We start from the raw sequence: 13923 nt of genomic DNA, 5'->3' as shown, positions 1-13923 counted from the left end.
TATTTTTGTACTGTTTTATTTTTTCAACTCAAATAAATAAAGTAAGAACTGAAGTTTTTGTAGCGCCATGTTTGAATTTTTGTTTTTTGTTTTGTTGTTTTACTGCTTAAAGTTTTGTCATTTAAGTTGTAACAGAAAAATTTTAAATCAGTTTTAATTTAACTGATTTCACCATCAGCTTTTAGTATCTTGCTCATTGTTTTGGACTCTGGGCTCTCAGAAATATAGTCATGCACAACATATTAGGATACAATACCAGAAGCTTTAACATGTAAAGCAGCAGGAGACACAATAACAAACAAAACTCTAGCTTTTCTCTTTGGGTTTTTTTTTATACAAGATTAGAAATTCTGTATTTTTCACTATTTTCTTAAAGCAATTATAAAGGAAAACTTCAGTGAAAATGGAGCAGCATCACCTTTGATTTTCTACAACTTTAAGGTTTAAAGACACTCCTCTCTTGTTTGTGTGTGGGAATATGACCCAACAGGGTTGAACAAACTCAGAAAGGTCTAGGAAGTTTTTGTTTGTTTGTTTGGGGGATTTTTTTACTCATTTGCAAAAATGCAAACTTCTCATCTTCCCTGCATCTGAGTCAAATCAAGGAAGGCGAGATGTTCTCAAACATATATGATGAACTCCGTGCACATACGCACGGACAATCGCACGGAAAAGCTTTTGTTTCACGTGCATCACACCCCGCTTTCACGCAATCGCTCTGCTGGTGATCTGCAGCAGAGATACGGAGGCAGAGGTCTGATGGGGAAGATTTGATTTCTCAGGTCACAGCCTGTCGGGTTTCAGCCGCACCGCTCAGGGCGACGTTTGCCCGCTCCAAGGTGGGCGTGGGGGCAACAATAAGTGTCCCCGCCTATATATTTACAGTAGCTGCTGTCCTGCCAGCCTGCAGCGCGGCGGGGCTCTGTCTCCAGGTGTGCGCTGCGGGGGATAGTGGCGTGTGTTCTTGACGCTTCCCCACTCTCTCCGGGTCGCTCAGGAGGACACACACGCCCCCGCTGGCGAGGAGAATTAAGTGTTACGTGCGTGGACCGGCTTTCTAATCTCTGATCTCTTGGATTATACTGATGGACGGGATTTAACGTGTCCGTGTTTCCCCTTTAGAGCTATTTTACGCACCACTTTGCGCGCTCGCGTTTGCGCCCTAAAAATGGATTAATCCCCAGATTATTATTATTATTATTATTATTTGAGTGAGGGGTAAGGCATTTGCCATATTTTTATTTGCACTCTGCAGGTTTTTGTGGATTACTACGGGATTCTTATGATGCCGAATAACGACGATGAGCTTTTTGTCTCTGGAGCGAGTGGAAGCGCGTTGGATTAGGAGCCAGAAACTCCCCAAAGCTCTTGGAGAAGATCTACCCGTTTATTCCTGGGACGCACTTTGAGTTTTTTTTTCTTTCTTTCTTTCTTTTTTTCCACCTTCACACACCGGGATGGAGAACGAGCTGAGACCCAGGCTTTGCTTTCTGATCAAAGGACAGCGCGGATATGGCTTCCACCTGCACGGAGAGAAGAAGAAAGGCGGACAGTTCATCCGCACAGTGGAGCCTGGCTCCCCTGCTGACCTGGCCGGGCTCCGGCCGGGGGATCGACTGGTGGAGGTGAACGGGGAGAACGTGGAAAAAGAAAGTCATCATCAGGCGAGTGACTAACTGCACACTGCGTGACATTTCTACGCAAAGATGAGCCAGGAGAGGAACAATGCACTATGTACCTGTTGGACAACTTTTTCTTTCTTGCCTGAAGACGAGGGCGGCCCTATATGGGTCAGTGTGAGCCTGTGTAATGGAAATCACAGCTCGTCTTTGTCATGACACAAAAGCGTTATGTGCCAGCAGGCGCCGGGAGAGCCAAATACCGTATTAATTATTTTTAAATCAGCTCCAGGCCCGAAATGTAAGCGGACTCTGCAGCAGCCTAAAATTTCAATTGACGCAAAACAGACTGACAAAATGCTGAAACTGTGCACATGATGCTTAATCATCATCATCATAATCAGAAAAAAGAGACAATTCAATTCAAAAAGTAAAACACATGTATAGCGCTATCAGCGTGAATAAAATGTCCCAATTGCGAATTTCTCAGTTTATGCTTTTGAAAAAATGTTTTAGATCTTCAAATAAAAATCTGACAAAAAAAAAAAAAACATAACCCAAAAAATACCATTGAGAAGTTTTAAAAAACTGATTTCATTGTGAAGACAAAGAAACTGTCCAACTGACCAACTTCGGATTTCTGGGGGGGATTTTTGTTAAAGTTTCCTAAGTTTTATATTGAAAGAAATTGATCTGTCATGACTTGCGGTGGTAGAGGTGGTGAGGATGACGCTGAGGACCCAGGTTGGAGTGAAACATTGATGTTTTTAATGATGATGTGAACACAAATCCATAAATCCAGGCAGCACTGAATGAGTGGAAGACTGAGGCTCAAAACTGGTAGCAACTGGAAAACAAGAGACATCTGACAGCAGACTAGACAGCTTGACAAGACAAGGACCCGACAAAGAACAAGAAACACGGGTGGGTTTAAATACGCAGGGAGACAATCAGGGGAAACAAGACACAGGTGTAATCAAGAGGTAGACAGGACATCACGGAGACTCAGACACAAACTTAAATGAACACAAAGAAAAAAAAAACAATTCCTCACAATCTGGGAAAAAATTTTTTTCTTTTGTCTGATTTTGTTATTTTGTAATTACGTTATTTATATATGAATTATTTTCATTTTGGTCTTTTAAAAATACCAAAATTTCCACGTAATATTGTATTTTGGGCTGTCTGGTGGGGAAATTTTTAAGTATTCAGTGATTGATGATTTGATCAAATACTTGTAGACTTCTTACTCAAATACATTTTTACTCTTGAGTAATTTCTAGGATGGCTGCTTTTTTTTAGTCAAGTAAAAATATGTAGAAGTAGTGCTATTCCAAGCCCAGTAAAATTTTTGGGTACTATACCCACCTCTGGTCCTACGTGAAAAAAAATACTTATCTTCACATTATTTTAGCGGTAATTAACCATCTATTTTGGATTAATATCCCTTCCCACAAGGCTTAGATTACTAGATTCAAATGAGGTTCTCCTAAGGCTCAGTTTCATTTCTGGATCTCGTTTGTCCGGTCTGGTAGATGGACAGAGGACTCCAAAAAACACCAGTGGACCAAAACCAGTAAGAAGATATTTCACCCCAAGTCATCGCTGACTTGGGGTGAAATATCTTCACTCTGGACTTCAAGAAAAGCGGATTCTGGGGCTCAGTCTCCACTCTTCCTCTTGGTTTCCAAATTGAATATAAAATGTACTTTTATTTAAGACGATGACTCTGGACCAGTCTCTGGTCCAGTTAGGATGCGTCTGAAGGTTCAGGAGTGGCTGTGGCAGCAGCAGCCCATACTGTTGATAAGTCTCTCTGTTGTAACTTTATAAACTTCATCCATAGACTTCACACTGTGAATCTCCTCCAAACACCAAAAATGACTTTGCAAACTGTCTGCTTGGCGACTGTTGGTCGTCTTCATGACCGCGACGGGTGTAACGCAACGCTTCTGTGTTAATCAAGTCACTCTTTTTGTTGCGTCTTTGTTTCTCCTCTCTGCAGGTGGTGAACCGCATCTGTGAGACGCCCCACCGCACCAGGCTGCTGGTAGTCGACAGAGAAACGGACGACTACCTGCGCAGCCAGGGCCTGGCCTGCACAGAGGACCAGGCCATTGAAATGGGGAACCTCTCCCCACGCCCGTCCCCCAACACCACGCCCTCAGCGTCACCCGTACCAAGAGAGGGTTCCCCGCTGTTTCTCAAATCCAACCTTAGACACTTATTCCATTTTCCTGCTGTAGACTCGCCCCCTCAGGCATCCTCTGAAAACAAAGAAACGAGAGCCTCGACGATGACGAGCTCAGCGCCAGACACCGAGGTAAGCACTGCCATCGAGAAAGTGGATCCATGAAAGACGGAGGGGAAATAAAATAAATGTAGAAGAAAAAAATGGGGAGAAAACGAGCGTCCATTATATCCTGTTACAACCTCAATTTTAATTGTATTTTATTGTGATTTTATGAGACAAACCAACACAAAGTAGCGCATAGTTGTGAAGATGATAAAATACAGCTCTATGATTTTAGATAATTTTACATATAGAAACCACAAACGACACATTTACTGTACAGTAGACAATATTGCCTGTTGCATTCCAGGCAATAAAATGTTTATTTTCGTAATAAAAAAAAAAAAGAAAAATGATTCTCCTGCTCCTCTCTTCCCCCCGCTCAAAAAAAAGAAAACCTTCCCTCAGGAGAATCTGATAATACTCCATGACATGCAGTATTATTTTTTTTCCCAGCACATCACATTTTGCATCTAAGCTAGAATGTTCTGTTTGGGTCTGTTTCTTCTTTTTCCACATGTTCGTTTACATGACCTTTGAGAAAATGCAACCTGCAATTTGTAGAACTTCATTTTTAAAAAAAAATTAAAAAGTAGCTTTTATTTTCTCCACTTCAACATAGAGATGAGACTCTTGGGTTGAAAACGATTCCCCCACATGAAACGTGAATCTGTGCAGCTCCTTCAGAACTCAGATGATATCTTGGAGTTTGATCTTCGATATTTTATTGGGTTTTGTTTAACAATCTGATCGCCATTTAAACCTTTCCACAGCTGTACCTGGGATCTACGAAGGATGTTTGCTTAGAAGAAAAAAACTTTGTTTTTACTTTTAGTTAAATTGTGTTTTTTTCAGCTTTTCCTAAGCAACAAAAAATACCTCCATCTAATTTTATATATATATATATATATATATATATATATATATATATATATATATATATATATATATATATATATATATATATATATATGTATATATATATATATATATATTTTTTGTTTGTTTGTTTGTTTGTTTGTTTGTTTTTTTAATGTGTCGATGTCTGCTCCACAGGGCCCTTAAATTGCCTCTTGGGAACAAATAATGTTTTACTCAATTGGATGAAATTGAATTGCATTAATTAGCTGGCTTTGTTAGACCGTTTGGTTGTTTTATTTAGAGATATCAGAATAGAGATGAGCAGATACAAATGCACGCCACACTTTTCAGACTTTTACTTGCAAGAAATCGAAAACCACGATATTTAGGAGTTTAAATTCGGCTCTGGAAAAAATAAAGAGGTCACTGGACTGAAACCATTTGAAAACCTCAAATACTGATTTCTGAACTCTTGAATTAAAACATTATTATTGTTGTTTCTAAATGAATATGAACTCGTTTTCTTTGCATTATTTGAGGTCTGAAAGCGCCGCATCTTTTTTGCTATTTTGACCATTTCTCATTTTCTGTAAATAAATGCTAAAGTTTTGCTTTGAATTTCAGAGACATGCTGTTAATTGTTTATAGAATAAAAGAACAATGTTCATTTTACCTAAACATTTATCTATGAAGAGTAAAATCAGAGAAAGTGGTCTCTTAATTTTTTTTCCAGAGCTATTTCATCACTTTTGCAGCAATTCTTCTTGTCAGTTACCTGCTTTTACAACTGTTACGATGTATTTAAACTGGTTGAGTCCAGGTGAGTCTGGAGCAACATTTGGTGTGGTCTGGGGAAAAATGGGAGATAGCGATCAAATCCAACAAAGCCAAGTCGATCGATTAAATGCGATCACAAGACATCTGACTTGTGGATGCAGAACTGACCGCATGCACAATGAAATGAGCTGCAGTCACGGGAAACCGCCAGATTAGTGCCACTTGCTTTGAAAAATCGGCAAACGGACACATTCAGATTCCTAAAATTCAGCGCGTTGTATGCATTTGCACTTGTGACGCCTGTGTGACGTCTGGGAGTCAGAATAACCAAGAACTGGCTCTCACGGACCCGGCTCGTTGTTTTGACTCCAAACAAACCGGGCCCAGATATGCGAGGTTAGCGGTTCACGTCAAACCGGCCATGTGTTTAGCTGAAAGCAGAGTAAATAAAGGCTGTTCCGTCGCCCTTCATCACTGCTGCCTGTCCCCATTTCGGTTAAACGATCACTTGGAAAGTGAGGCAAAACAGATCAACCAGAACCAGTCGTGTAACGATCAACACCTGCTTTAAATACTTTGTGTTTAATCAGTAATCTAAAGAGAAGGCGCGGATGGAGCCTCGTTTTGATTAACCAAAATGGCAAATTAATCCCAGTTCACAAAGGACACACACTTTCACTGCCTTGTGACTGACGTTCACCTCTCTGAACGTTCAGCTGCGTGATGTTATGACGTCAGCAGGCGAACGAAACCTCAGCTGAGAAAGCCCCAGACTGCTGACTCACACACTCACATATTCTCACGAATCTCACTCAGTTATGTCATCTACTGCCTCTAGCATAACTACGTATGCATATCCCTAGACGTTTTCAGTAATTGTTCGTGTTTATACTTTTTATTTGATATCTCTTGGTTGTTTTGGTCAAAGATTATGTAGAACTGAGCTATTTAGTAAGTTTGAGTTTTCCATGTGGCTTGGTTCAATGACTCCATAATAAATTAGAGTAAAGGAAAAAGAAATACACATTTTTAAAACTTTCTTTTTAATCCATGTTTTTTTTTCTATAATTATTACATTTTCCACTCGATAAAACGTATGAGTTTGTTCTGTCTTAGTTTTAAATAATGGATTGAACGATGAGAAACCTGAGAATGTTTCCTGAGATTATATTGCATGCAGACGGACATATATATTAAATTTTTTGGTGTATCAGAGTAAAGGGGGCTGTACCCTATTCCTTCTTGTAATGTTGTAGTCAAGCTCAGTCGAGTTTATTTGTACAGCACATTTCACCAACAAGGCAAAGTGCACAGAAACCAATTATGAAAGAAGCGGTTAAATGTGGTTTTTTTTTTGTCAAATACCGTCATCAAAATCATCAAGCAAATGCATCACACATATGTTAACTAATTCTCCAGTTACTGGCTGCTAATCAAAGACAGCTCTAAACAGGTGTGTTTCAAACCATGGTTTAAAGGGACTCAGTGTTTTGGCAGTTTTGCAGTTTTCTGGAAGTTTATTCTAGATTTGTGCAGCATAGAAACCGAACGCTACTTCGTCATGTTTGGTTCTGGTTCTGGGGATGCTGAGTAAACTTTAACCAGAAAACCTGAGGGGTCTGGAAGGTTGATACAACAACAGCAGATCTTTAATGTATTTTGGTGCTAAGCCGTTCAGTGATTTATAAACTATCAGGAGTATTTTACAGTCTCTTCTCTGAGCAACAGGAGGGCAGTGGAAGGACTTTGGGGTGATGCGCTCTGTGTTCCTGGTTTTAGTGAGAACGCGAGCAGCAGCGTTCCGGATCAGCTGTAGCTGATTTTTTTTAAAGCACTGTTGGCTGAAGATAAACTTATGTTGCAATTTGTGGATGAAATGTGTGTGTACTTTTAGAGGGCTCTGCAAATGCCGTCATAAATTATTCTGTGTCATGATTAGCAATAACTGAAGGGATTATTATGACTACATACTGTATTAAAAATGCTTTTTTTTTCTCTCTTTCTTTTAAAACATAAAAAAAACATATTAGCTCTTTACAGCTGAGCCATGCGTGTGGCTTGAGTTTGTTGTTCAGATGAAGCTACTTCACAGGACAGCGCGATGAACAGGTTGCTGAAAACAAGCAGGCATGTCATTGTCTGGTCATTTAGAGCCTTTGTTTCGTAACTGCAGCTTTACAATGCAAGTGTCAAACAGGTCGGTGCGCTTGATATGATACACAGATGCACACACAACAAAGACTCTCCCTTCATTCTGTCTGCTGTTGACGGTGGAAATAGACCCGTCAGCCCTGAGGACAGTTCACTGTGAAGGTAGATCCTCAGCTGCATCACCAGACGGTCGCTAAGCGCCGTTGCCTGCAGGACGATGACTAACGTAAAGCCCCTGCAGCATGTCAGGCTCACACACACACCCAGCAAGAGGCTTGTTGTGGAGGTCGGTGTCCAGGCTGGTGTCACGCAGAGTGTCAGCTCTTGTTGCTGGACACAAAGCTCTGGATCAGCTGGAATGGCTCAGACAGATCCACTTAGTCGACTTCGGTCAGCTTTGTGACCACCAGGTCAACCTGGCAGCAAACGATCCCACGATAGCACAGTGTCATGCAAAGCTCACATTTCATCATGTTATAATCACAAACCACAATCTATTACTTTAGTTTTGCAAAGTCTGTCCTCCTGCATTGATGCAAGGAACCATCCTTGCTATATTTTCTTTGCAAATAAAAGTCACAAATGTATTGTGCATTTGTTTTCAGCCCTTTTTGCCCTGATACAGCCATATAAAATTCTTTGAAAAATTTGGCCTACGAGTAAAACGTCATTTATAGCAGAATAACTAACCCTGCATATCTCAAGACATCACACCGGAGCGACACATTGCAAAGGCATCAGCATGCTTGTCTTCAAGAAAACTGGTCAGAGTAGATGGGAATACGTTTGTAGCAGGAAAACTTTGGAAGAAAAGCCATGAGACACTTCAGAAGACATAAACAAGCAGACAGGACTACAGTGGAGTGGTTAAGATCGGAGCATATCCATGTCTTAGAGCGGTCCAGTCAAAATCTGAGCATAAATCCAATTGAGAATCCCGAGCAAGAGCTGAAGATGTATAATGAGAGATGCTCTTCACTCAACCTGACTTAGTTTGAACATTTTTATAACAAAGAACAGGTATGAAAAAAATAATAATAAAGTTTTGAGGCCAATAGAGCTGGCAGAGACGTACCCCAACTTTATTTTATATTCTTTATCTGATCAATATTTTTAACTGAAAATCATATGTCATTTCAGTTGCAATTATCCACTATTTTGAAAGCAGAAGTTGAGCCTAGATTCAAGGAACGGCCATTGAGAGACTCAAATATAATATGACAAACAAAACAAAGTATTTTATAAACATCTGGCAGTAATTTTTTTACAATAAATGAATAAAATGGACAATTATCCACTACTTTGCGTTGATCTGTCAACTACAATCCCTATAAAATAGATCATCATGTGACAAAATGTGGAGAAGTTCTACTAGTGTCAATACCTTTGCAGGGAACTGTAAACCAGAACCATCAACAATATTAAATCAAAATAAGATTAATATTTTTTTAAAGTTATTCAATAACAATAATTTAAAAAAAATCTCTTTGACTCACAATAACTTTAACTTGACAAGTATTTTGTCTGTCAATGACATGAACCAGCACATCTACCAGGCAACAACTGTCCTGAAAACTGGACGGAAACGGGTTAATTAAATTAAAACATTTAAACCAGTCCAGATGTGATGTTTTCTAAAACAAAGAAAAAGTAATGCAAGACTCCTGCTAATATGGATAAGTTGTAGCTTCTTGTTTTACCAACACAAAGATACCTAAAGGTTCAAATCAAACTAATTTGCAGACATTAAGCATCAAAGATGTTCCATCCGCTGCAGGTGGAGCCGATCCCTGAGTCGACGGTGGAGCTCCTCCCTCGTCTGTGCCGCCTGGTGAAGGAGGAGAACGGCTACTGCTTCAACCTGCAGAACGATAAGAAGAAAGGCGGCCAGTTCGTCCGCTCTGTGGACCCCAACTCACCAGCAGAGAGAGCTGGCCTCCGAACTGGAGACAGATTAGTGGAGGTACAGCTGACAGATGTGCTTACTTACAAAAAAAAAAAGAGGAGGGTTTAAAAGTGCTTTATTGGAGGAAAAAATATTTTCTAGTCTTATAAATAACCCAGGGTTGCATGTTGTTTATTTTTCTGGCATTTCTTTTGAACATTGTTGGATAGATATCCACAGTACTCTCCAGCCTGAGTGATACGTCCAGCAAAGATGGGTAAAAAGGCCTCTACTGAATTTATATTGTCTTACACTGAAAATGGGGACTAAATATAACGTGACACAGAGGACTTTTCCTTTTGGCCACTCTTTAAGAAATGGGAAGCTCATGCTGTTAAAATAATGTGGATTTTATACTCAGTGGAGATTCTTGCATGAACCCAACGCCAACCAAACCAGCCACCATGCTGAAAATCCTGAAAACACTGCAGCTGGATAACATGTAGTGCAGTCCTGAAAAAGTAGCACAGAAAAAAAAAAAAACTTAGCTTGTGCCCCCTGCATAATGTTTCTCTCTTTATGCTCCAACCATGTGAAATTTTCCTATTGAGAAAATGGACAAAATATTGGCAGCGAAAAAAGAGATGATTTTAAGGCTTTGGTTCATCCTTACCAGGGGTGCTAATAGGTTTGAAGGGTCCTGTATGCCAGTTTTTGTGTAGCAGTCATGGTGTTGCACAGTTGAGACTTTGTTTTCACTCTCATCTGCATCAAGAGCTCGGTTAATGACGCGGAAATGGAGAGAGCTGACGCAGGAAAGGACTTCATGCAAAGCGACTTCCTCTCAAATCACAGACACTCTCTGCGCAGCACTGCACCCTGCCTCTCGTGTTTCACCACTAGTGATGCCTTCCCCTTTCCAACAGAACCTTATCTGCACTGACGTAGAGGGGGACTCAGACCTGACGCTTCAGGGACAATTCATAAAGACAATAACAAAGTCGGCCTTCTATCACCTGAAGGACATTTCCAGGATTAAAGAACTAATATTCCCCTAAGACCGAGGTGCATTTGTCTTTAGTCACATTGATTACTAGAACAGCATCTTCACAGGTCTGCCTAAAAAATTGAATCCTCCAGCTGCAGCTGATCCAGAACGCTGCTGCTCGCGTTCTGACTAAAACCAGGAAGCCGGAGCACATCCCACCAGTTCTAAAGTCCAAACACTGGGTCCCTGTAGCTCAGAGAAGAGACTTTATAATACTTTATTGTTGGTTTATAAATCACTGAATGACATGGCACCAAAAATACCATCTGCCGTTGTGTCAACCTTCCAGACCTCTCAGGTCTTCTGGTTCTGCTCTGCCTCCCCAGAACCAGAACCAAATATGGAAAAGCAGCATTCAGCTTCTATGCACCACAAATCTAGAACAAACTTCTAGAAAACTGAATATATGCAGAGTTTATCTAAATTAAGTCTAAAGCAGGCTTGTTTAGAGTTGTCTTTGATTAGTTGTAACTAGAACATTGATCAGCATATTTGATGTGATTTTTTTTTTTGTGTGAAGATTTTACTGAAGGCATTTGACAAAATGAAATATTTATTGCTTGTTTCATAGTTGGTGATTGTATTATGTTTTTATTAAAGCACTTTAAACCACCTTGTTGCTGAATTGTGCTGTAGGAATAAACTTGACTTTTTTTCTGTGTCTCAGGTAAATGGCGTAAACACCAAGGGTCTGCGGCACTCGGAGGTGGTGGCGCTCATCAGATCCAGAGGGGATGAAGTCAGCCTTCTGGTGGTCGACCAGGAAACAGATGAACTCTTCCGCAGACTGGGAATTACCCCAACCATCGCCCACACCAAAGGTCAACCAAACCCTCCAGCTCTAACACGCAACTCCACTGAGACGATGCTGAACTGTGCTTGCTTCCACTTCTACAGAGGTCTACGTGGATGAAAGACGGGCAGAAAGCACCCCGCCGACCCCGTCCCCGACCACTGAGCTCCCCGCGTCGGACGCGCCCGTCATAAGCGTCACTCTGACAGACTCGGGCATCGCAAACACGTCTCCGAAATCCCGAGCCAACGGCAGCTCGGCGTCTCACTCCTCCAGGAGCTCCACCACCCAGTCAGAGATCAGCAGCTCAGACATGAGCTTCCAGGTGAGTGAAGAATGAAGCCGACAGCGGCTCTCAGTTTGGAGCGAATCGTGACCTGTTTGCACGGACTCCAGGTTCCTGAAGATGACGACAGCCGCATTTCAGACCCCTTCATGGAGAACGGCCTGCGCCTGAGTCCCACTGCTGCTGAGGCGAGACAAAAGGTCCTCGCCACCCGCAACAAGAAGAGAGCGCCCCCTATGGACTGGAGCAGGAAGCAGGAGCTCTTCAGCAACTTTTGAACCGAGAATTTTATTAATGAATCTGCACTATTTATACCAAAAACAGACTCTTCCATCTTCTACACGTGTGGACAGAAATATAAATTAAAGGTAGTTACTGTTTAGTGTGAAATTAGTCCATAATATCAAATATTATTCTCAATGTGTACAGTTAACTCTAAAGGCAAACATATTTCCGTGCATGCAATGCGTTACAGAAAAAAAACATTTGACTGTTCAGTGAGATGCCGTGTTAAAGCTGGCATGGGAAAGAAACTACAACTCATCACTCAACTGCTTCTAAGCTTTAACACTCCAATAAGCATATTTCCTGTTCAACAAAGAGCAGATGCACATGCAAAAACTGCTTTAGTGCACAAAAGTCTTGCAGGATTAGGAGCTGATCTTGTGATGTGAACAACTTTACTGCAAGGACATCAAACAGAAGAAACTTTTCCAAAGGAATATTCAAATAAGTTGCATCTGCACCACGGAAACTTTCTTATAGGACCTGATCTGTGTCGAGAATTTTTCAGGTTTGCCGTTTTTCTCTATAATCTGTCAGCAGCTGATTTTCTTTTTCTGTTACTGTGTAAGTCTGTTGTAAAGATATGTGAAGGACATTCATAACAAAAGCAGGAAGTAAGCATGCAACATTATGCAATGTTTGTCGTATAACGGCTGTATTAATAGCAGAAAATTTCCAGCATCAGTTTAGATGAAACTTTGTTGAAATATGTTGGTAAGAAGAACCTATGATTTATGTCAAATGCAACATTTTCCTGTAATAGATGCTGTGTAACTTTAAATGTGCACACAGAACGAATATTATTCTAGTTTATAAAGTAAATAACGACTGATTACATTAAGTTAGTATGTTTTGAATGGTAATACTGTTAAATACTGTTATTTAACAGTGTGAATAAACTTTGGGAATCTGTGTGCATTGCCGTGATTATTTAGGGCTGCAGTTCCCCAAATATGGAGCAACAAGTGATCCGTTTTAATATAAACATTTAGCCGACACTTTTCCACTTCAGCTCGCTTTTCTCACACATGGCAGATGTCTGTCACACTGGAGATGGAAGTTGTTTAAAAATATGGCATATCGACAACTCATATAAGTTTGGCAAATCAAAAATATTGAACTTGACTTAAATGTTCAAATATTAAATCTTCGTACACATGTTGAATTTAAGCCCTAGAGCCATAGCCAAGTAAAGTTTTTTATTTTGCTTTTTTCTCTGCATAGCACCACTAAGACAGGAAAAATAAAGGAACAGAGATTTAAAAAAACAAAAAAAATACCTCATGATTAAAAAGATGAACGACCCATAAAAAAACATGAAGCGTAGTCGTGTAAAAGAAACAAATGTTGAATCAAATTTAAGCAAATCTTCAATGCAAATGTTAAATTTAAATGCTGAATTCTTATCTAAATCCTAAATGTTAAATCTACATTTTGAATCTCAAACGTTGGACTTAAATGTTCAGAAAATATGCAAATGAAGTCGGAATGGGTGCTGCAGCTTCCTCCCGCATGTGAAAAACATGACAGAACCATCAGTCTCTAAATTGTCCTCAGTGTAAGTGTGTGTGTGCGTGTGTGTGTGTGTGTCTGTGGTACATCAGGGGCAAGATGCTATGGAGGATGTGGGGCGACCCGAGTTCGATTTCTGATCCCTGGTCATTTCCAACATCTTCTTCCTGTCAAGTTGTCAGCAACTTTTATAACCCTATGAAGTTTTTTTTATCTCCTCAGTCCAGTAAAGCAAATTTTTGTCTAAAGCTATAAAAGCAAAACAAAATAGCTTGTTTTTGAAATACAGGAAATAACTTTGTCAACATTTTAAATTAAAGAACACACGATCTGACCATCAGGAAGTGCCTCTAAGCTGAGGAGGTAAAGTACTACGAAGAGGCCAAGGTTGCTTTGGATTGTTTGCTTATGCA

At 40.3% G+C, this 13923-nt stretch overlaps 1 protein-coding gene across 1 annotated transcript; it reads left to right on the top strand.

The window, feature by feature from the left end:
* Positions 1-77: 77 nt before the first annotated feature.
* Positions 78-12910, top strand: LOC122829637 (Na(+)/H(+) exchange regulatory cofactor NHE-RF2-like). The gene is made up of 6 exons (XM_044114376.1): positions 78-1664; positions 3625-3942; positions 9479-9664; positions 11302-11455; positions 11532-11752; positions 11824-12910. The coding sequence occupies exons 1-6, from the start codon at positions 1458-1460 to the stop codon at positions 11989-11991; spliced, it is 1254 nt and encodes a 417-aa protein (XP_043970311.1). The 5' UTR covers positions 78-1457; the 3' UTR covers positions 11992-12910.
* Positions 12911-13923: the final 1013 nt, after the last annotated feature.

The sequence above is a fragment of the Gambusia affinis genome, linkage group LG04 (assembly GCF_019740435.1).
Source record: "Gambusia affinis linkage group LG04, SWU_Gaff_1.0, whole genome shotgun sequence".
Taxonomy (NCBI): Eukaryota; Metazoa; Chordata; class Actinopteri; order Cyprinodontiformes; family Poeciliidae; genus Gambusia; species Gambusia affinis.
Note: the sequence above shows the minus strand (reverse complement) of the source record. Positions and strands in the feature narration are given on the sequence as shown.